Source organism: Belonocnema kinseyi, chromosome 2, assembly GCF_010883055.1.
Source record: "Belonocnema kinseyi isolate 2016_QV_RU_SX_M_011 chromosome 2, B_treatae_v1, whole genome shotgun sequence".
Classification (NCBI taxonomy): domain Eukaryota; kingdom Metazoa; phylum Arthropoda; class Insecta; order Hymenoptera; family Cynipidae; genus Belonocnema; species Belonocnema kinseyi.
In genome coordinates, this window is record NC_046658.1 from 128,453,723 (window position 1) to 128,477,773 (window position 24,051).

At 27.0% G+C, this 24,051-nt stretch overlaps 1 protein-coding gene across 1 annotated transcript in view; it reads left to right on the forward strand.

Annotated features, from left to right (window-relative positions):
* Positions 1-22,075, forward strand: part of LOC117182985 (small conductance calcium-activated potassium channel protein-like) — a 57,304-nt gene extending 35,229 nt beyond the window's left edge. The window contains exon 3 of the mRNA XM_033376111.1: positions 21,767-22,075. Within this exon, the coding sequence (XP_033232002.1) occupies positions 21,767-22,075 (309 nt within the window). The remainder of the gene's footprint in view (positions 1-21,766) is intronic.
* The last annotated feature ends 1,976 nt before the right edge of the window (positions 22,076-24,051 follow it).

Genomic DNA, 24,051 nt, shown 5'->3' on the forward strand with positions numbered 1-24,051 from the left:
AAAATTAAAATTCGAAAATTTTTTCTAAAGCCTCCAGGGGACTTCGTTTTCGCACGAAAAAATTTTATGTGCCCTTATTGCATCCGGACCCACAATTGTAATGATTTCCAAATATGAAAGCATGTTTGTCGTATATAAACCTAGACTATGCTTAATCAATTTTTTTCTTTCAACATTTGTACATGTTTTCTGTGTCATTAGGGTGGCCCTTATTTATACTGAAAAGCATTTTTTCATTTCCTAGTTTTGTTAAAACGCTCAAGAAAATTATCCTTTTACAAACTAATTTTTAATTGCTTAAACAATTATCGATTTCCTGTAGATGTTTTAGAATAGGATATATTAAAGATGCTATAAGTTTCATAATAAATCAAAATAATTAATATTATATAATTAATATAAACTGTTTAAAGACTAATTAATTGTTAATGTGTTTCTTTTAGTTGATAAAACAAATTTTTATTTTTTAAATAATTAAAATTTTGTTAGAGTATTTGTATTTTGTATGTGTCAATCGTAACAGACCTTCGTCCTCAAATTTTAGTAGCCAGGACTAAAAGATTGTCGAAGAAGTATTTGTTCGGTATTCATTTATGACAAAAATTTGGCTAAAAATTGCCAAAAAAGTTTATTTTTAACAGGAAAAAATAACTGGAATTTGAAAAAAAATATTTGAATTTTTCTGTAAAAAACCGAATTTCCAAGCGAAAAAGTATACATTTAATCAAACATTTCAACTTTCAAACAAGCAGTTGAAGTTTAAAATAAAAAAATATGTTAACTTAAAGTTCAAAATAGTTAATTTTAATGTAAAGCCAATTTTTTCACAAATAGATGAATATTGAACTAAGAAAATTAGTTTTATACAACAATAACAAATTTCAACTAAATGCAATAGCTTTTAACAAAAGAGTTGAATTTTCAAGTAATTTTGTGAATTACTTGAAATTACTTGAATTACTTTTTTTGAAGTTGAAACAATTAATTTTCGAGCCGAAAAAAATCTAACAGAATAATAATTACGATTTTAACTAAAAGGAACGATTTTTAACAACAACAAAAATCAATAAAAAAGTATGTTGCACTTTGAATCGAGTTATTTTATTTTCAAACAAAACAGTTATTAAATTTTAATAAAAAAAGATTTGAATTAAATTAAAAAGAAAAATTTTTAAATAAATGTATTAATTTCAAACCAAACAACTTAATTTTTAGAAAATAATTTTTTTTAGAAAATAGTTACGGTTTCAAATAAAATGATAGATTCTTATGAGCAAAGAAAATAAAATTCTAACAAGGTAGTTCTACTTTAAGCCAATTAATTTATTTTTCAAACAAGGCATTTGCTAATTTCGAATAGAAAATATTTTGATTCAATCAAAAAGAAGAACTTTGAACTCGAAAATATACAAATATATTGGAAAATTAGCAATGCAATCGGTTTCTGCTCTTTTTCTTTAATATGAACCTGTTTTACGATTTTTACAGAAAATTAATTCTTCAAAAAAATTAAAATTGTTTGAGCAATTGAACATTAGTTAAAAATGAGTGAAAATCCAAAGTTTATAAATTTATTATTCCTCTTGAAAACAAAATTTGTTTGATGTGATCACTAATGTAGTTGTCATGCTAAAAATTAGATCTCTGAAAACAAGTTTTTATTTATTTTAAGAATTAAAATGATACTATCTTGTCTTATACAAAAATTTCATAAAAAAAGTTTAAACTTTACAAACAAAATAATTATTTAAACCATGGTTCTTATACTCCAATTTGTTCTCACATTTTTTCTTTCTTCTTTTTTTATTACCAATTTAAAAAAAAATGATTGCAATTTAGTTAATCATGTCTTATTCTTTCGTGGAAAATATTCCGTATGTCATGCCTGTTTTCAATTTTAGAAAGAAGTAAATTATAATTGGATACATTTATTTATTTTTTTTAATGTTTTCTTTTTAAAAGATTGTTTTAACAATTTCCGCTGTAGGTAACCTGCAAACAAAAATCATTTGAATTAATGTTTTTTATAAGTTAAGATTAAAGCAATATCTTTTATTTTAAAGTCAATCATCAATAATATCATTTTGATTGTGACAATCACAGAAAAACTATTTTTTCAGATATCTGAACAAGTGAATTTTTATCAAAAAGTAGTTCTTTATATCGTAAAACCTTGTATGAAAAGCCAAATTTAGCTGTGAGAATTATTGTCAAAAATTAAGATCAAATATCGAATAATTAGCTCCTGAGTAGCATATCTACAGCGATTTTCGAGGATTCCTGATAAAGAAACATAAATCTGCTCAAAAGTGTAGCATATCTACACGAATTCCGGAATTTCGAACAGTCTGAGTCTTAAAATTCTGTTGAAATGTAAACAGTATATTATCAACCTTGCGGAAACCATAGCACAATGCGGAAAAATATGGAAAAAAATTTGAAGTAGAATTCCGCCTACAACTTTCAAGCGATTTAAAAATATTTTTTTTATTAAAGTCAAATAAATATTTAAGAGATATGTTGAGAAAATTCTCCTATCGGAGAAAAAATGTATTTACTATATTTAAACATAGTGTTGACAAAAAATGGTAAATAAATAATTTCTCATAACAGTTTTAGTATTAGAAACAATGTTAAGTGATTTTTGAGGGATTCTGGATAGTTATTGATTGGTTTATTTTAAATTAAATCTAATCTAATATTCAAATATTAGGAAATAAAAATAAATATATTTTTGATGGTCATGAATAAATTTGATGAAGAAATTTGTTATTGGTTGATATTGGCTTAATATGAAAAAGCCCAAAAAGTTTCGTTTAAAAAAGGTCCCTGAATCTCTTAAAAATTGCTCAAACTATGCATTCAAACAAAACATTTAAAAAAAAGATACCGCAGACACTAAAATATTGCTCAAATGCAGCATTCTTCATAAAATTTGAATATAACAATGGCCTTTGTCATGAAATTATATGTTAAACAAAATATATACGTTAATGGAAAGTAACTGAAGCTGTTAAAAATAAGTTAAACTATGCATTTTCAAAATTAAATTTGCTTATCAAAATTACAAATTCGTCAGGTACTGATAATATAATTTATTCAAGCATAACTGTCAATAAAACATAGTAGTTTGAAAAAAAAATACTTTAAACTTTTGAAAAATTGCTTGGTCTGCACATTTCTTAGTGAAAATTGTTTTCAAAAATAGGTAATACATAAAGCGACAACAAAAATCACTTCCAAAATATCCCAAATCTTCTGAAAATCCCCTTAGATTAATTTATTTCTATTTTGAACGTATTAATTGTTCAATTTATATTAATTTTTTAGCTGATATTAACTGATGATGTTCAGGTAAACATTAATTTATAGGATATCGAATATTGTTGGTATTCTGTTCCACAACTGTTTGTTAATTTTCAATACTTTGAAAGAACCCATCTTTACAGTTAGTTTGTTAATTTATTGTATCTTATTTTAACCATTTTGTATAATTATCTGACGTTAATTGATATTAAACACGTAAAAAATAATTCTTTTAAGTAAATTCCTGAGTAGTCAAGATCGATTAACACTTACTAACTAAACAAAACCTTGCAAGAAGATACTCCAATCGAAAATACCAGCTATACAGTTGGTGCTTTTAAAGTATTGGAAATAGAGAAATTATCATGCAGCAGTATACCAATGAAACTGAACATCTTTTCAATTATTCTATATACCAGAAATATCTTATGAGCTGTGGATCAAGAAAGAACTTTATATTTTCTTCATTAATTCAAACCTGGTCAACATCATTTAAAATAAGCTCATCGTACAAAAAGTTTCGAAGATATACAACAATGGAAAAAACCAACTATATTGATGGGTTCTTTCAAAAGATTCAAAATGGAGAAAATCTCATGTGCAATTATACCGTCGAAATTGAACATCTTCGGAATTAAGTCTTACCTGGTAAAAATTATTTCGGATCAGATCATAATACATAACGTTTTGGAGAAGAGACACTAATAAAACAAACCAACTATACAGATGGGTTTTTTTGAAGGATTAGAAATCGAGAAATTGTTATGGTTAAGTATAGAAATTGGATTTTAATCTTGTAAATTGATTCCTTATACTAATAATTGTTCATATTCTGTATGCCGACAAAATAAAAAATATTTCTAATTATTTCTTAGCTGGTCAACATTAACTAAAATCAGCTAAATCGTATAAATTTTTTAGAAGAAGATACAACAATGGAACAAACCAAATATACAGGTGGGTTCTTTCAAAAGATTGAAAATGAAAAAATTGTCACGGAATACTATACCAAAGAAATGCAACATCTTTTAAATTAATTCTTACCTGTTTAACTTAAATAAATATCCGCTAATCATAAAAAATGGTTGTACAAAGTTACAACCGCAGAACAGACCATCTATATAGGTAAGTTCTTTAAAATGATTGAAAAGAAAGAAATTTTCATGGACAAGTATACCAGTAAAATTTAAAATCTTTTAAATTGATTAAATATACTCATAATACCTAATATTCTGTATGCCAATAAGATGCAACATCTGCCTAATTATTTATTACCTGGTGAACATTAATTAACATTAGCTATTTGTAGAAAACTATTGAAAGGAGATACAACAATAGAACAAGCCAAATGCGGGTTCTTTCAAAAGATTGAAAAATGGAGAATTTGTCATGGACCAGTATACCAAAGAAATAAAACATCTTCTTTAATAATTCTAAATTAATCAACACCAATTTACGTCAGACAATTATTCCTGGTCAACATTAATTACAATCAAAAAATCGTACAGAACAATTGAAAGGAGATACAACAATGGAACAAACCAACTACGGGTTCTGTCAAAGGTTAAAAAATATAGAAATTTCAGGGACCATTATTACAACGAAATATAACATCTTCTCAATTAATTCTTACTTTTTCAACACCAAATAACATCAGTCAATCATACATCACGGTTGAAAAAATTAGAAAAGTGGGACAAACAAAGACGTGGTGTCTTTTAAAGGATTGTGAATAAGGAAATTGCCATGGACAAGTATATCGATAAAATTTAAAATCTTGTAAGAACATTCCATGTTGATATAATATCTGATATTCTGTAAACCACCAAAATTCAACATCCTCTGAATTATTTGTTACCTGATCAACATTAAATAACGTCAGCCAATCATATATAAAGTTTGCAAGAAGGTACAACAATGAAACAAATCAACTACACAGATGGGTCGCTTTAAGGATTAAAAATAGAAAAATTGTTATGGACCAATACACCAACAAAATATAACATCTTATAAATTAATTCCCACCTGATTAAAGTGAATTAAAATCAGCTAATTATACATAATGATTAGAAGAACATACAAAAATGAAATAAACCAACTCTGCAGATGGATTCTATCGAAGTACTGGACAGAGAGAAATTGTCATGGACCATTACGCCAACAAAACTCAAATTATTCTGAATTAATTTTTAACTGTTCAACATTAACTAACATTAGCTAATCATACAACACGGTTGGCAGAATATAAAATAATAAAACAAACAAACTATGCAGATCGATTCTTTTAAAGGAATGCAGTTAGAGAAATTTTCATGAAACAGTATACCAACTAAATTCAACATCTTATAAATTAATTCTTACCTGGTCAACATGAATTAGGATTAGCTCATCATACAAAATGGTTGGAAGAAGATACAAAAATGAAACAAACCAACCATGCAGATGGGTTCTTTTGAAGTACTGGAAAGAGAGAAATTGTCATGGACCATTACACCAACAAAACTCAATGTCTTCTGAATTAAGTTTTTCCCGTTCAACATTAACTAACATTAGCTAATCATACAACACGGTTGGAAGAAGATGAAATTTTAAAACAAACAAACTATGCAGATGGATTCTTTTAAAGGAATGCATTTAGATAAATTTTCATGGAACAGTGTACCAACTAAATTCAACATCTTATGCATCAATTCTTACCTGGTTAACATGAATTAACATCAGCTAAATATACATAATGATTAGAAGAAGATAGAAAAATGAAACAAATCAACTATGCAGATGGTTTCTTTCGAAGTAATGGAAAGAGAGTAATTGTCATGGACCGTTACACCAACAAAACTCAATGTCTTCTGAATTAATGTTTACTCGTTCAACATTAACTAACATTAGCTAATCATACAACACGATTAGAAGAAGATATAATAATAAAACAATCTAACTATTTTGCTTGATTAAAACAAAACTTGTGCTATTTCAGACGAAGTTTTTTCAAATTTAATAAACATTTGTTTAAATAAAATAGGCTGAATTCAAGAAAACTTGTTTCTTCAAATCAAAAATTTTTTCAGTGAAGAGACACGTCTAGGAGCTTTTTATAGAATATCTCGGCTTTATCCAAATGCAGTTTTATGGTTTCTTCATCAGGATAACAGTATACTGAACCGGTTGGTTTTACAGGGAATTTCGTAATACTAGTCACTACCCAAAAAAATATGATTTTAAAAAATATGAGTCACTCTAATGTATTATAGAAGGAAACAGACAAAATCGGTTTATAAATTCGAGGCACGTTCACACGTTTTCTAATTTTTTTATCAAAAGAGATTAATTAGTTACAAAAAGTACGTGTGGATAATTAATTAAGTAGCTTTGTTTCAATTAACTTGAATATTACGGATCCAGTGACAGATATAGTTTATCTCGTAGTAGCGTTGATTTATAGGGTTCTAGTCTGTGACTCGTGTGAACAAATAGGATGAAATCGTGTGGAAGGACTAACAGGAGCAACACCATGTGAAGCCTGTTTTCCATTAATTTTAGCATAAACTACCCAATTCAACGGGATGTCGTATAAACGGTTTCGTCTTGTCGGATATCCTGTTTCGCAAATATAATCCTGGAAGTCACGAGGTTTTGATAAATCCCTCTCGGTTGGCGTACATGTCGCGACATTACTTCGGCGAGTATTATGTTATCGCAAACTAGTATCCTCCTACACGTAACTTGAAACTTTGCAAGAAAACTTGAAAATGTGATGATATATTTTATTAGATGGCAACTGTATAACGTTTTGTTATGTAGAATAGGATTATATAACAAAAATTAGGCAGGTTTTTGCAATTTTCTTAAGAATAAAGCAATATGTATTTGTTCTCTAAATTCAGACTTCGCACCCTGGAATGATCCAAAATTAAAGGAAATAGGCTGATTTTTCGAAAAAATAAGGTAATAATAGAGGAACAAATTCTTTTGAATATAACTTATATCAATATACAAAAAAAATTAACATTGGATCAAGAAAATATTGCCACAAATACTGAAGGATGCAATATTTTTGTGATCCAATAGAATTTCTGTATGTTATAAGAACATGAAATTAAGTGAATTAAATCCAGTTTCTTTAATCTACTACGATTACTTAGGACAAAAAATATTTTCTTAGATCAACAAAATTTGCATGTTCCTTATTCCTCACAATATTTTTTTGATTCAATACTAATTATTTTCAATTCCTGACATCTCACGTCAGAATATATAAATTTTTTAACAAATAAGATGGAATTATAATAAAAAAAAATTCTTTGTCCTTTTGTACGAAAGGAAAAAAAAAAATAAGAAGGCAACCAATCAAATTCCCTTCCTTCTCTTTTTGATTTCTTTCGTCTTCTTTATTTGTATTATTAGCAAATGAAAATAAAAAGAATCTATAAAAAAATAATTGCCAACGTTTCAGCACTCATACATAAAAAAGAGAAGAAATGGGATATTGTTTTTGCCTTCTTATTTTTCTTTACTCTTTTTAATTTTTGCACAAGAGGAAAAAGAAATTTTTTATATTCTTTCTTAGAGAAAAATTTTTTTTTCAGGTTGCAATAGGAACGTTTTATGGAGGTTGTCCAAAATTGGTTGTTAGATTCTTGATTTTATTTTCAGGAATTCTAAAAATTAAAATCAGATGAATTTATAAGTAAAAATATATATTTCCTACCAAATGATTGAATTTTTTAAATAGAAAATTGTTTTCAAAAAAACGATATTCTACAAAATAGTTGAATTTTCAACCAGACATGAATTCGATAAAAAATAAATAAATCTGAATCCATCTTTTTGTATCATCAACTAAAAGAGATTACTTTTAAAATGAACAACCACCCTTTCAACCAAATAGTTGAACTTTTAAGTCTAAAATATGGACTTGAAACAGAATAATTAATCCTCGACTAAAACAAATGAATTCACAGAAAAACATTTGCGTTTTTAATTCAGTAAAAACATAAAGTTTCTATCAGTTGACATAAATTTTGAACAAAATAACTATTTTTTAACTAAATAATTAAATTCTTATCCAAAGGCATGAATCTCGAACTAAAATGATGAATTTTTAACTAAGAAGATCAACTTTCCAAAAAGGAATTAAATTTTCAATAAAAAATATGAATGATCAGCGATTTTGTAATTTTGAATCAAATAATTAAATTTTCAGTTGAAAAAACCAAGCTTAAACAAAAGAAAAATAATATATATATATAAATTGAATCTGTAACAAACAAATTCGTTGAATCCTGAGCCAAAAAGAAAATATTTTTCTACCAATTACGTCAATCCGTAACCAAAATAGAATAATTTTTAATTATACGGCAGAGTTTTTACCCAACTAGTTGAATCTTATCATTTATTTTCTATTTAAAATTTAGAATTAATTTTTTTTAAATATTAGTTTATATTTCAACAAAAAGAGTCAAATTTTAGCAACCTCAACAGTTGAATTTTCCCTTTAAAAAAATTATTTAGAACCAGGAAAAAGAGATAAATTCTTTAACCAGAGTCCAAAAAATTATTATTATACCAAAAAAAAAAAATAATTTTTTTGCAAAATAGTTAGATTCTCATCCAGAATGATCAGTGTACTACAAAAAAACTATTTAATAAACTAGTTAAATTGTCAGCTAGAGAAAGGTTAATCCATAACAAAACCTCTATTAAGCGATAGTAACAAAAAATTTAACTTAAAAAAAAACAGTCAAATTTACCCTAAAGAATTTATTTTCAACAAAGTTTTTAAACATTGAAACAAGTAGTTGAAGTTCCAAACAAAAAAGATGAATTCTCAACAATAAATGGTAATAGTTAACTTTTGAGATGTGAAATTAATTTTAAAAAATACCAATTTTTAATGAATTAATTGCATTTTTGATCCGAAATTATACATTTTAAACTGAATAATTGAATTTTCAGTTGCAAAATTATACTGCAACATCAGAAAAAAATGAATTTTCTTAACAAACGAGTTTAATTCTCAACCAAAAAAGATGAATCCTTAACTAAACGTGTAATTTTTGATATTTCTACAAAAAAATTATTTAATTTTCAAATATATAAAGTTAAACCCAAAAAGGACAACGAATTTCCAAGATATATAAATAAATTTATTAAAAGTATTAAGTTATTATTTTCATTTTATTATTATATATATAATTATTATTATTATTTTTATTTAATAAGTTTATTATTAAAAGTTTTAAGTTAAAAGTATTTGAATAAATACTTAAATTTTCAACAACAAAAAAAGATTTTCAATAAAAAAATGAATTTTTAAAAAACAGTTAATTTTGGAACCAAAGAAATGAATCTTCAGTAAAAAAAATGAATTTTCAACAAATTATTTGAATTCTCAACTAAACAGATGAATCTTTAACAAAACGTATTCTTTTTTATTTCTACAAACAACTTCAATTTTCAATAAAAACAGTTAAAGTAGAAAAAAAATTTGCAACAAAAGACTTCAGGTTTTAAACTAAAGTTCAAATATGTTATGAACATTGTTACTTTAAAAAAAATCATTAAGGTTTGAAGCAAAAGAGGGAAAATTTTAAGCAAAATATTTAAATTTGAAACCAAGTAATGACATTTTTAAGGCAAACAGATGAATTTTTCAAAAAGTTAATTTGCAGCTAATGATTCATTTTTAATTTAAAAAGATGACTTTTCATAACAAAAAGACGAATTTTCTATCGAAAAAAGGCAAATGTTTAATGAAACGAAATTTGTATTTTTGACAGTAAATATATAACTTTTAAAAATAATAATTGATTTTTTAACTAGAAGAGTTGAATTTTTCATTAAAAATATAATCATAGAACTTTCCATCAAAAAAGAAGGCTAAGATTATAATAATAATGTTCGAAAAATATTTGAAACAGACAGAAGAATTTTGTGTCGTACAGTTGAATATTTGACCAGAAAAGTGGGATTTTCAAGAAAAAATTGAATTTTAATCGAAATACTTCAATTTTAACCAAGGAAGATGACTCTTCTACGCAATAATGTTTAATTTTTCAGGACGAGTTTTCTAGCTAAAAAGTTAATTTTCAGCCAAGAAAGTTATCTTCTCGATAAAAACGACCAATTTTCCATACGAAAGGAAATTTTCTGTCCCCGAAGATGAACTTTTAGCTGAACGGATTAATTATTTACCATGAGGCTGACTTTTTAACGAAATGTTTTTATCTTTAACAAAGGAATTAGATTTAAAATCAAATAGTCCAATTTTAAAGAAAAAAAATCAATTTGATCTAAAAATCTTACAGTAAACTTTTCAACCCTAAGTGAGTCAACTTTTCATCGAATAGAGTTGGACTTTCTTAATGCGTTTTATTAATTCAGTTCGCATTCAAGCAGAAAAATAAGAAAAGGGGAAAGTTTCTTCACAGCAGGGAAAAAAGAGAAATTCTTTAAAAAGAAGAAAAAAAGAAAGAAATAGCTGGAGAGTGTCAAGTCTGTAAATTACATTTCTACTAAAAACTTTATTGGAGTCGGAATACCTAAAAAGGGAAATCTTATTTGCAAGTTACTTTTACAATTTATATGTAAATGAAGAAGCCATTGAATACACTCCTGTGTTTTACTTTTTGTAAAATCTTTTTTAAAAAACCGAGGGGCCTCAAATCTACGAAAATGTAATCGTTAAAAAGAAATTATCAACAATGAATTATCATCTGATTACACTGATCAACAAAAATGGCCTATGTCCTTGTTTAATGCTACATATAATCTCCAAAGTATTTTTTAATGCTAAACACAAACCGGTTTTACCTTTGTTTCTATAAGTCCTAGTTAAATAGATATATTTAATTAAAATTTATTATTAAAAAATAGTTTAAACATTTTTTGTGAACGCAAAAAATGGTTTTCCGCTCTGACCACAGAACAAGTCGATGCGCTTTTAACGCAATTTACGAATCTATCATCTTACTTTAGCGATATCTTTAACGGTGTATGAAATATTCTGAAAAACTAGAAGAGGTGCAAAAAATTCACACAAACTTAAAAAAAAATTTATTTGGATCATCCGCTTCTAAAATGTCTTGAAAAATTGGTACACTTCTATTTAATTTAAGATAAACTGTATTTGATACCATTCTTGGCATCATATTTCAAATTGGGGAACATAAGACGATCCCTCACATTTCACTTGTTTTTGAATTTCATAAAGTTGTAAAATATAAAACGATCTATGATATTGTTACTTTATTATAAATTGTATACATATATGAAAGATAAGGCGATCAATAACATTGTTACTTATTTTCTTTTAATGCCATGCAGTCCTAGAACATAAGGTGATCCTCAAATTTCATTTGTTTCTAAAATTTATACAGTTGTGGAACGTTGGACCATCAATCGCATTAATACTTATTTATAAATTTTTTCTAATTATAAAAACGCAAGACGATCACTCACATTTAATTTCTTTCTGAATTTCGTACCGTTGTGAAACAAAAGATGATCAATCACATTGCTACTTGTCTACGAATTCTACAGTTCTAAAACATGAGACAATCACTGATATTTTCATTTATTTCTGAACCTTATTCTGTTCTGATGTATAAGACGATCGTTCACATTTCGTTTGCTTTTTAATTTGATGCAGTTCTAATACATAAGCCGATCACCCACATTGTCCTTTATTTCTTGAATTTGTTCAGATATACAACCAGAAGACGATTACTCATATTTCATACGTTTCTAAGTTCCATACAGTATTGAAACATAAGATCATTAATCACACTGTCACTTTTTTCAATTTCATACATTTCTAGTATATAGGATCATTCTGTACCTTTTATAAGTTTCTGAATTTTATACAGTTTCAAAACATACGACGATCAATCACATTGCTATTTTTTTCTGACTTTGATGCAGCCATAAGAACGTGACACGATCACTCATATTTCATTCCTTTCTCATATTTATACTGTTGTGAAACGAAAGATGACCAATTACATTGTTACTTGTTTATGAATTTTATACAGTTCTGAAACATAAAAAAGTCTTTCACATTGTCATTTGTTTCTGAAGTTTATGCAGTTCTAAAACATAACTAGTTGCTCACATTCCATTTTTTTTCTTAATTCCACGCATTTCTGAAATATAAGCTGATCAATCACATTTCTTTTCTTTCTGAATTGCGTGCAGTTATAAAAACATAAGACGCTCACTCGCATTTTACTTGTTGCTGACTTCCATAAAGTTGTGAAACATAAGATGATCAAATTGTTACTTTTTTCTGAATTTCATAGAGTTATTAAACATAAGGCGATCACTCACACTGTCACTTGTTTTTAATCTCATGCAGTGCTAGAACAGAAGACGATCCCTTACATGTCATCCCTTTCTGAATTTCATACATTTTTAAAACATGAGACGAGCAATCACATTATTACTTGTTTATAAATGTTATGCAATTATAAAAACGTAAGATCATTACTTACATTATATTCTTTTCTATATTTCATATCGCTGTGAAACAAAAGATGGTCAATCACATGGTTACTTCTTTATGAATTTTATACAGTTCTGAAAAAGAAGACAATCTTCCATTTTGTCATTTGTTTTAGAATTTGATGTACTTATAAGATATGAGATGATCACTCACATTGAAATTTGCTTTTGAATTTTAGGCAGGTCTTAAACATTAGTAATTGCTAACATTGCATTCCATTCTCAATCTCATGAAACTCCGAAACATAGGCCAATCGCTCAGATAGCCATTTGTTCTTTAATTTCGTGTAGTTGTAAAAACATCGGACGATCAATCACATTTTTTTTATTTCTAAAATACATACAGTTGTGAAACATAAGATTATAAATTACATTCTTACTTGTTTCTTAATGTGTGACCGTTCTAAAACTTAAGGTGATCAATCAGACTGTCATTTGCTTCTATCTACATGAATAAAAAAAATAACTATGTGATTGATCGGCTTATGTTTTAAAACTGCATGCAATTCAGAAACAAATAACAATATGATTGATCGACTTATTTTTCAGAACTGAATGTGATTCATTAACAAGTTACAATTTGATTGATTGCTTTATGTTTTAGAACTGCATAAAATACAACAAAAAAACGATAATGTGACTGATCGCTTTAAGTTTTAGAACTGTGTTAAATTAATAAGCAAGCAAAAAGTAATTGATCCTCTTATGTTTTAGAACTGCATGAGATTCATGCAAATATCACTATTATTGATCGCCTTAGGTTTTATAACTGCATGAAATTCAATAAAAAATAGAAATGTGAGTGATCTGTTTATATTTCAGAACTGCATAAAATTCAGAAACAAGTAACAATGTGAGAGATCGTCTAATGCCTTAGGAATGCATGCGTTTCGTAACAAATGACAATGTGATTGATCACCTAATGTTTCAAAAATAAATGGAATTCATAATCACGTAATGATTTGATTGATCTTCTTATGTTTTAGAGCCGTATAAAATTCAGAAACTAATGAAATATGAGTGATCATCTCATGTTTTAGAATTTCCTGAAATTCAGAAACAAATTGAAATGTGAGTGATCCTCTCACATTTCATAACCACATGAAATTCAGAAACAAATAACAATGTGAAATATCGTCTTATGCCTTATGAACGCATGGGTTTAGTAAGAAATGACATTGTGATTGATCGCCTTATGTTTTAGAAATGAATAAAATTCATAATCAGGTGACCATGTGATTGATCTTCTTATGTCTTAAAACTGCATGAAATTGGGCAACAAAATACAAAGTAATTAATCGTAATTTTTGCAGTTATTTCATGTTTTTTGAGAATATTTCAGCAACTTTCATTGATCTGGTTAAAGTAACAAGATTTCTCGCCCTGTAAAAAAATGTTTCAGCAATTATTTATTGAAAATTTGCATTCCGAACACCTATAACACTAGAACCTCAACTTCAATTTCTCGGAAACAATATCTAAAGCTTTACTTCAGAAGAAAATATTTTCCTGAAATTAAAAGCAATATTATAAAAAATTACAACAAAATTGTTCGGTATAATTTTTTGATGCAAAGATCATAAAAGCAAAGATTAAGCGAATCTAATTTAAAAATTCATGGAACTTGCTAACCCCAATCTCTCTACATCTAATTCGCTCTTTCCTTCAGGATCTCTAGAGAATAATTCACAAACGATATTTCTGAAATTACGAAGTTTCCGCTTACTCCGATATTTCCAGGTTATAAAGTAGGTCCGGTAATGGACTTGAGAAAGAATCGAAAGTAGTTTGATGGACTCCTGATTTGATAATTTAAACTTCTTAAAAAACTTTTAATGGTGCTTTTTATTCCCTCTTCCGAATTGGAAGAAGAAAGCAAGAATAAGCCGCGAAGTCAGGCCCCTTTTATTTTTATGATCGTTGTTCTTCAGAGGTTTTTTTTCGAGTTGCACTATTTTTTAAGAAAATCGATAATATGTAAATTCCCATTTATCAGATTCTAGATTGCCAGTCTTGTGTTTTGGTTATTCATCTACACTCAGGTGATTCATTTTATTTGAAAAAAAATTCTTTTTGAATCTGATGACGCGCATTAGCTTGTTGTAACATTTTTGTCGACAATTTTTTTAATATAAAAAACTTGTAAATCTGTTTTAAAAATGCATTTTTTACCATTTTTCTAACTAAAGAATTATCTCCTTTTTAAATCCGTGTGATTTGTGGATTTCTTATAAATTAAAAAAGTTGTTTAACTTTAAACCAAGTAGTTGAATTTTCCCCTAGAGAAGATGATTTAAAAAAAATTAATAGTTAATATGTTAACAAAGAATAGGTTTTTATCAAAAGAAAAAGGTGAATTAAAAAAAAAAACAAGAATTTTTAACAAAATAGTTGAATTCTCAACCAAAATAGATTTAAGTTACCCAAAAAGTTTAATTTTTATCCAGAAATCATTAAATTTTCACCAAAGGAGACGAATTTTTAATTTAAAGATAAAAATTTTCAATAAGAGTTAAACTTTAAACGAAAAACGACTTTTGAGTCAATCAAATAGTTAAATTTTCGACCAAACTGATTGATTTTAAACGAATAAAATTAACTTTTAATGTAAAATGACGACGTTTTGAGTAAATTCAGAAACTTTTATTTAAATAGTCGAATTTTTTACGCAGAAGATTAAATTTCTGCTAAAAAAGACAAACTTTTTTTAAAGTTACATACATTTTTACCCAAATAGTTAAATTTTCAAACTAAAAAAGATTAATTTTCCACCGAGGGGAATAATTTAAGTTTCTCAAAAAAATCATTTTTAACAAAAACAACCATTTTCAACTAATTTTTCGAATATTCAAGCGAAAATTATTAAGTTTTAGATAAAATTTTAATTTTTCACAAAAAAATAGATTTTTAGTCAAAGAGTGGAACCTAATTGAATACTAATAATTATAATGATAGTATAAATAAGCTAAATGAACTTAAAAAAGAGCTTCCTTATTTTCTATATATCTAATAATTGTCTTTTGAATCTCTTTTTCCTAAAAGAAAACATTTCAAAGAAGATGAATTTTCGAAAAAAAATATATATGTAATAGTTTGCATTTGAACCGAAAAGTACCTTTTGTAATAAAAAATATTTGAAATCACCCGAAACCCCACAATCTTAACAAAATACTGCAATCTTCAGTTAGAGCAGATTAATTTTTAGAACAAAAAAAAATTTGTGCTCTGAAAAAAAAGAGTTTGTAACACAATAGAAAAATTTTCAATCAAATCCATAAGTTTGTAAAAAAATGTTAAATTTTCAACTAAAGTATAAATATTTAATCAAAAGTTTAACGATGAAACTTTGCGCACAAGAAAAACAATTTTCCAGCAAAGCAATGCACTTTCAATTAAAATGATAAATTTAAAACTACAAAAAAAGCATTTTAAACAAATTGGGTCAAATTTTAATAAGATAGTTCAATTTTTAACCGTAATAAGTTAATTTTTAAGCGTACAGACGCATTTGAAAAAAAAAACGAGAACAATTTGAATAGAATAGTTGAATTCTCAGCGGAAACACTTCTTTAATTAAGAGAGAGAAACGTTTAAATAAAATATTCCCAAATTTCCAATTTTGCAAGATTTCGAAATTTTAGAAGAAATTTAAGTAACTTTAAGAAAAAATTCAAAGTTTTAAAAAGATCTAATATAATTTTTTACGTTGAAAAATTAATTTAAAAAGAATTTCTAAGAAAATTTCAAATATTTTAAAAGATTTTCAATCTTATACAAAAATTATATGGACTATTTTAAGGCAATATTTCTAGTTTTGCAGAATCAAAAAAAAAAAAAAATTACGGAAAATTTGAATATTTTGAAAAGATACTTAGAAGTTTTAGAAACTCTTGCAGAATTTTCAAAAGCTTTTAGGAGAGATTCGAACAATATCAAAAGCTATTTTGCAAATTGAAAAGTTTCAAAAAGATTCTAAAATTATTCAAATTTTGAAAATATTTCATAAAAATTTCAAAGAAAATGTATATTTTTCAAGATTAAAAATCAATTACAAGCTTTTAAGAATTTGCAAAGATTTCAAGAAAATAATATAATTTTCCTGAGAATCGTAGGAAAATCTCAAATCACTTTTTTTTTAAACGAATCAATTTCAAAAGGACATTAATTAAGTTTTAAAGAAATTTCAAAACATTTTCAAAAGGGTAAAAAACACAATCTGAAATATTAAAAAAAAGTTAAGAAAAAAAACTTCTAATCAGATTTTGAAAAATTTTGTAAGATTCACAAAACTGTCGAAAAAATCTAGACAGTAAATTTAAACGTTTTTTCGAACATTTACTTGAGTTTGAAGGACTTGAGAAAATTTTTTTAAATTTTGAATTATTTAAAAATATATTCTGGCACATCATAAGTTTTAAGGAGATGAAGAATATGTTAAAACTTGGAAAGGTTTCCTAAAGTTTTAAAATATATTAAATTTCTTGCAAACTTCTAACGTTTTGTAATATCTTTCAATTTTCTAGATTAATTTTGACACTAGTTAAATCTTTCAAAATATTTTTTAATTTTGTCATGAATCGTATGGGAAAATATATTTAAATAACTTTATTTCAAACAGATAATACAATACATAATTGAAGTTTTTAATTAAATAAGTTTAAGCGGGATAAAATCATTTTATTCTGAGGGAAGAAGCTATAATTTAAATAGTAAGAAGCTATAAGAACAGTTCGATAAAAAAAAAGTTATTTTAATAAAAAAATTTTAGTTTCCAAATTTTATTGATGGGAAAATCATATTTTCTCCTTTTAAAAAGACATAAAAATATTATAATTTCGCAAGATATAATTAGATGCCCTGTTTTTCTTAAAGCTTCTTAGTATAATTTTCAATTTTTTAATTAAAAGGCTCGCCTATGCTTATAAACCTTAATACACAACGAATATTGTTTTAAAACAGTTTATAAACAAAATTGAATTTCTAAAGTCTGTTCTTATCTTTTCTAAAATAGAATTTATTATCTATATTTAATGTTAAAAAAATTAGTTAAACTATGCTCTATCCTACCTTATAATACCCACCCCTACATTCCCTCGTATCTCCTTCTTCTCTCTCCTACTTCCATCTCTTATTATATTTTCCTCCGATTCTATACATCCGTCCTCATTCACTTCCTTTCTGATCTCCAATATTCTCTTCACACCCAAATTTCTCATTCACTTGTATTACTCTTCTCTACTTTATCTCTACTCACTTACTTCCCCTCCCTCGCTTCTCCGACCTCTCCATTCTATCGCCATTTTCTCTTACTTTCTATCTTCCATCCTACTCTGTTCTTTTCGATCTGCTCCTATCCAATCCTATCTTAAAATCCCCTCTCTTCTCTCCCCACTTCTTTCCTACGTCCGTCTTCTACTTCTACCTCATATCCTACTCGTCTCTCTTCTAATACTTCTCCCTTATTGTATCCTTTCCTACTCTCCATAAACTCTCTTGCTATCTCTTAATCACTTTACCTACCTTTCTTCACCATCCTCATCCCCTCTCAAAAATTTCTATTCTCTTTTATCATATCCTATTCAACTCTATCCGTTATTATTCTATCATAAAAACCTGTCATCTTCTTTTCCTCTCTTCTTCTACATTGTTTATTTACTTTTATCTCATATCCTACTTGCCTTCCCTCCAATACTTCTCCCTTATTATATCCTCCACTACTTTCCCTCCGCTCACTTTACCTATATATTCTCACCATCCTCATAACCTTTCCCGAATCTTCTCTCCCCCTCCACCCAGCCCTAGCCAATCCTTTTCGTTACTATTTTATCTTTAAATCCTGTCATCTACTTTCACTCTTCTGTTCTACATTGCTTCTCTACTTTTATCTCATATCCTGCACCTCTCTCCTCATATACTATATCACTCACTTACTTTATCTTCCATCCCTGGCTTTCCCTTCCCTACTTTAGTTCTCCTCTTTCACATCTTCCCCCATTCCTCTTTACTCACTAACTACTCCTTCCTCAGTTTTCCTACCTTTGGTCCTCATCCTTATTTTCTCTTCTCTCTCTAGAAGATATTAAAAGATAAGAGGTCTTGTCTGTTATATTATTCTCTTTTATCTTTTCTCTTATTATCTTATAATATTATCATTCTTAGTATCTGATACTAGAGAAGAAATTACAAAATAGCATCGAATAGGAAAGGATCAGATAGGATGGAGTAGGACGGCATAGATTAGATGATATTCTATTCTGTCTTATTTCATCCTATCCGCTTTTGCCCTCTCCGATGCTATCTTATAATTTATTCTATACATTCCTTTTCTCTCCTACTTTCTTTTTATACTTTCTTCTCATTTTCAATTTCCGATCCCCACCCACAATCACTTTACTCACTCCCCTCTTCTCACACCTTCAATAAATTATCCTACACTCACTTGGCTTTTCGTCCGAGGAAGAAAGTACGGTGGACTTTAAAGGTTATTGCCCAAGGCTAAAAAAACCCACGAAAATTAAATACCTTGACCTCAAAATTCTATTTAAGGCTCTCCTTTTTTTTCTTTTTCTACAAGTCATTCATTATGAATTAAATATCCACTCTTTCCCCCTTTTCAAAGAATTTTTATATTCCCCTTTTTTTTAGAAACTTTCTTTTTTTCTGGTTTTGGTTAAAAATTATACTCAACATTTGGTCAAAAATTTAATTCATTTGTTGCAAAATTAACTATTTTCTTTAAAAGTGATCTCTTCTGGGCGAAAGTTCTATTACTTCATTGAAAGTTGAACTACTTAAAAAAATAATTATTTTATCTAAAAATTGTACTATTTTTTGTATTTGCTTCTTCTTTTATTTTTTGAAAATAATTAAAATGAAATATTGGAATAAGTAAATTTATCAATTCTTTACTGGACATTTATGTATTTCTCTACTTATTGTAAATTGATCGGTCTTAATCGAGAATTCTACTCTGAAATTTTTCTTTAAGAATTTATCTTTTATTGTGAAAAATTAAACTACTAAGTTAAAAGTCAAATTTCTTTGTCTTAAATTCATTCTTTTGGTAAAATATGTACCTGCTTTGTTAATGATTGAATTTTTCTTGATTTATAATTTTTTTTGTTTGTGGCCTCACAAATCATATTTGGTAGAAAATTCAATTGCTTGGTTGGTAGTTGAACCTTTGTTTTTAAAAATTAGTTGTTAAAAAAAAAATTAATTTCTGACTGTAAATTCAACTATTCAAGTTTTGGGAGGAAATGGTAGAAAATGGTATAAAATTTAATTCTTGGCTAAAGTTTAACTTTTTTGTTAAAAAGTAGTTTTTGTTTTTAAATTAAACTCCTAACTGTAAATTTAAACATTTCATTTTTGGGTGGAAAATCCAGAATATTCGCTTTTTGGTTTCAAAATATAACTATTGGTTGGAGCTTAATGTTTTTGGCTTAAAAATTTAAAAATTTAGTTATATTTTTTCACTTTTTTCTGCCAAATATTTCTTGGTCAAAAATTTAACTCTTTTATCGAAAATTTGTCTTTTTGGTTCGAAATTTATCTCTTTTTGTATAAATGTTATCTTTTTGGTTTAGAATGCAACTGTTTGATTAAATTCAACTGCAGTTTATTCAAACTGAAAATCTCTTCGATATCATATCAAATATTTCATGTATACCCTTAGGGGACACATTATGAATAAAGAAGAAGTGAAAAATGCAACTATTTTGTTAAAAATTCAAGTATTGTGCTTAAAAGTCTTCTTTTTTGGTTGAGGGCTTGAATGTTCCTTTATTCGTCCTTTTGGATTTAAAGCTGAACTGTCTCCTGATCATTTCTAATTTTCTGTTTAAAAATTGCAATAATTGGTCAAACAGGTAACTGTTTTTGGTTCAAGTTTAATTTTTCTCGCTTATGGCTTTGACCGCTTAGTTGAATATTTAATTATTTGGTTAAGAAATTATCCTTTTTGTTTAATAGTTGACCTGTTTTGTAAGAAATTTCTCTTTTTGTTTGGAAATTTATTTCTCTTAGGTAGAAAATTCGTGCTTTTGGTAGAAATATTCATAGTAGAAAATTTAAATGGCTTCTAAAATATTCGTCATTGGACTTAAAGATTCAACTAGTTAGTTAAAGATGTAACTATTTTAGGTTAAAATAAAAATTTGTTAGTTTTAAAATTCAAAAACTTTTCGGAAAATTCATATTCATTGTCGTTTCAAATTCATCTCTTTTGGTAGAAAATTTAACTATGTTATTGAAAGTGCAATATATTTTTATTGAAAATCTTGAGCTTCTCCCATAAGTTATAATATCAAAATGAATATCAAAAATAAAATGAAATAAAAAAGATAATCATTGATTTAAAATAATAATGTACGTAAAATTATTAATTTTATAAAATTAATAGTGAAGTTACTATACGTCTTAATATATTAAAATTTTAATAAATTATTCTCCGTATATTTGTACTTATAATGAATAATTCTCTACAGTATGTTTATTGTCTACTGCGGGCCTCTTCAGCTAGGAAAAATTTAAAGAATTTTCATCGAAACTACTTAAATACCAGATGTGAATTTTCCACCTGCACTCTCCACTTCTTATTATAATTCAAAAATCTCTCTCGGCTGAGCAGAGAGAAGTGGGGATGGCAATGCACCATCTGGACTTAGAGTATATTTCTCCTAGCTGGAAAGACCTGTCATACTTTTCGGGTAGGTCTCCCCTGCATTAAATTCATTCTAAATAATTTATTCCTTTATTATTTCTCAATTTTCCTGAAAAATCACTCTGTGAAGTCTGAAATGCCATCTTTAAAAGTGAGTTAAGATGACCAAGCAAGGTTCAGCTTAAATCTATAGATAGATATGAATATTAGGTTAGTTAGGTAGTTAGAAATATTGTACATTGTTAAAGGAGAAAAAAAAATACTGATCGTGATAAAAAAAAATAAAACACTCAGTTTCCTTGGTGGTGCAAATCGTCGCCTACCACGACTGCAACGACTCCGCCTCCGCCGGTACCCAGATCTGGTTCCGGTTGTGGTACCGCTTCTGCATCTGGTTCCGGTGTCCAGGGCGTCCTCCTCTGCCCACGTACTCTTGCTCAGGTTCGCCGATCCAGGCTAAGAAGAGCCCTCACCGAAGCTACTGCCGAGACCGTCAACTACGTCAAGACGGTGCGAATACCAAAAACAAAATTCTTCTTAACGTTCTCACAATTAGTCGTTCTCCAAATCACACCAACCACCAATCACTTATCACCATCCTAGCTGCATTCTAAAACGTTTTGTTGTTAATATAGTATGATATTCATCAAATTAATTTTTTTCAGACCCTAGCGATTCTACGAAATTAAACATTACACACGATTATATTTATTTAATAAATTAAATATTTTGTATTGAAGCCGAAAAAATAAACATTTGTATTTTGAAAATTTAAAGAAACGCTGAACGAAAAAAATGTATAATTATATCCTATACTCTAAGGCAATACAAAAAGTTAATCATTAGACTTTTCGAATTGAAATAAACAATAAAATAGTGTGGCCTAAAAAATAAAAATTTAATAGTGTTTTACCGCCCCTTGTGCAAATGTGTAAAAATTACTTTTTTGGTTAAAAAACGTATTCCTGACAAGTATTGAGCAATTTTGACTTAAGAAATTAGAAAAAAAAGACTGAAACAATTTTTCAGAGTGTTGTCGAACCTGATTTCTTATTTAATTTCATAAGTTTTTTATAAATAAATAAGTATGCCGAAAAAATGGTAATTTTTTTTATTCAAGTCTATCGGTGCTCGTGATTACTAGGAAAATGGTTAAAATCACCATTTCATAGAGTAACATTAGTTGAGGATTTTTGTTATATTATAAACAGAACAAAACATTTATGAACAAATTATTTGTTTAAAATGTCTATTTTACCATTTTCAATCATTTGACTTTTTCCAATCTGTGTTTAAAAAATTTGGATGGAAACAATATTCTAACGGAGACAAATTTTCTTAAGATGATTATTGTTAATATTGTAAACAAATTTATGTAAAAAATACATTACTCGGGCATTCTTTAACGAAAAAATTCTTCTTTTTCAATTTTCGTCCTATTAATAGGAAATTTCTTGATAAATTTGGCAATATTCAGATCTTTTTGATCAATTTTATCATTTTTTAAACAAATGCAATAAACAAACGCATTATTTGGGTATTTCTCAAAAGAAGAATTCGCCATTTTTTATGTAAGTTCTTTTAATAGAAAGCAGCCGGATAATTTCAGAAAAATTTATAATTAATTGATAAAATGTGTGATTATTTAAATCTATTTAAAAAACAAATACATTCTTTGGATATTCGTCTATAATCAATTTACTTTTTTCTAACGACAGTCCTTTTAACTAAACTAGATAATAATTTTATCAACATTCATAACTGATTGATAAATCTTACGACATTTTTAAACAATCTTTATTGCCAAAAAGTATTCTTTGTGCATTTAATGACACAAAATGCTTTTTCTTTTATTCTTTATCCTTTTAGTTAAAGTTTAGTATTAATCTTCTTATTTTAATCCGGTTAAAGCTTCAGGGTCGAGTGAAATAACATTCTTAGTCATTTTTTGAATGATACACACTATTTTTGGATAAGAGGAAGCTCAAGAAGCGATTAGTAAAATCTTTCCTAATCAAAACATTGAAATAAATAAGAAAAAAATACAAGTACTGTAATTAAAAAAAAAACATGTTTCTCTGTCGAAAAATGCCTAAATAATGAATTTGTTTATAAAATTTGCTAAAGGAAGTAATGTCATTTATTAGCTAATTATGAATGTTGATGAAATTATCCTAGGCATCCCAATTAAAAGTTCTGTTTTTAAATAAATCGAATTTTTCTGCTAACAAATGCGGATATAATGAATTTGTTTACTAAATTGGTTTTAAAAAATCGTACAGTTCATCAATTAATTATAAATTACAATAAAATTATCATAAATTTTTCAATGGCACGGACTAATACAGAAAAGGTAATATTATCATCGAAAAATCCTAAAATAAACTTTTAACAAATAATTTTTTCATAAAAATTTGTTTTATTTTTTATTGTAATAAAAAGCTTCAGGCTCATGTTACTCTTCTAAACATAGATAATTAGAATAATTTTTCTCATAATCACGATCACCAGAAAAACCCAATAGAAAAATATCAATTTTTTTCATGTTTTTTTATTTTTAAAAAAATTGAAAAATGTTT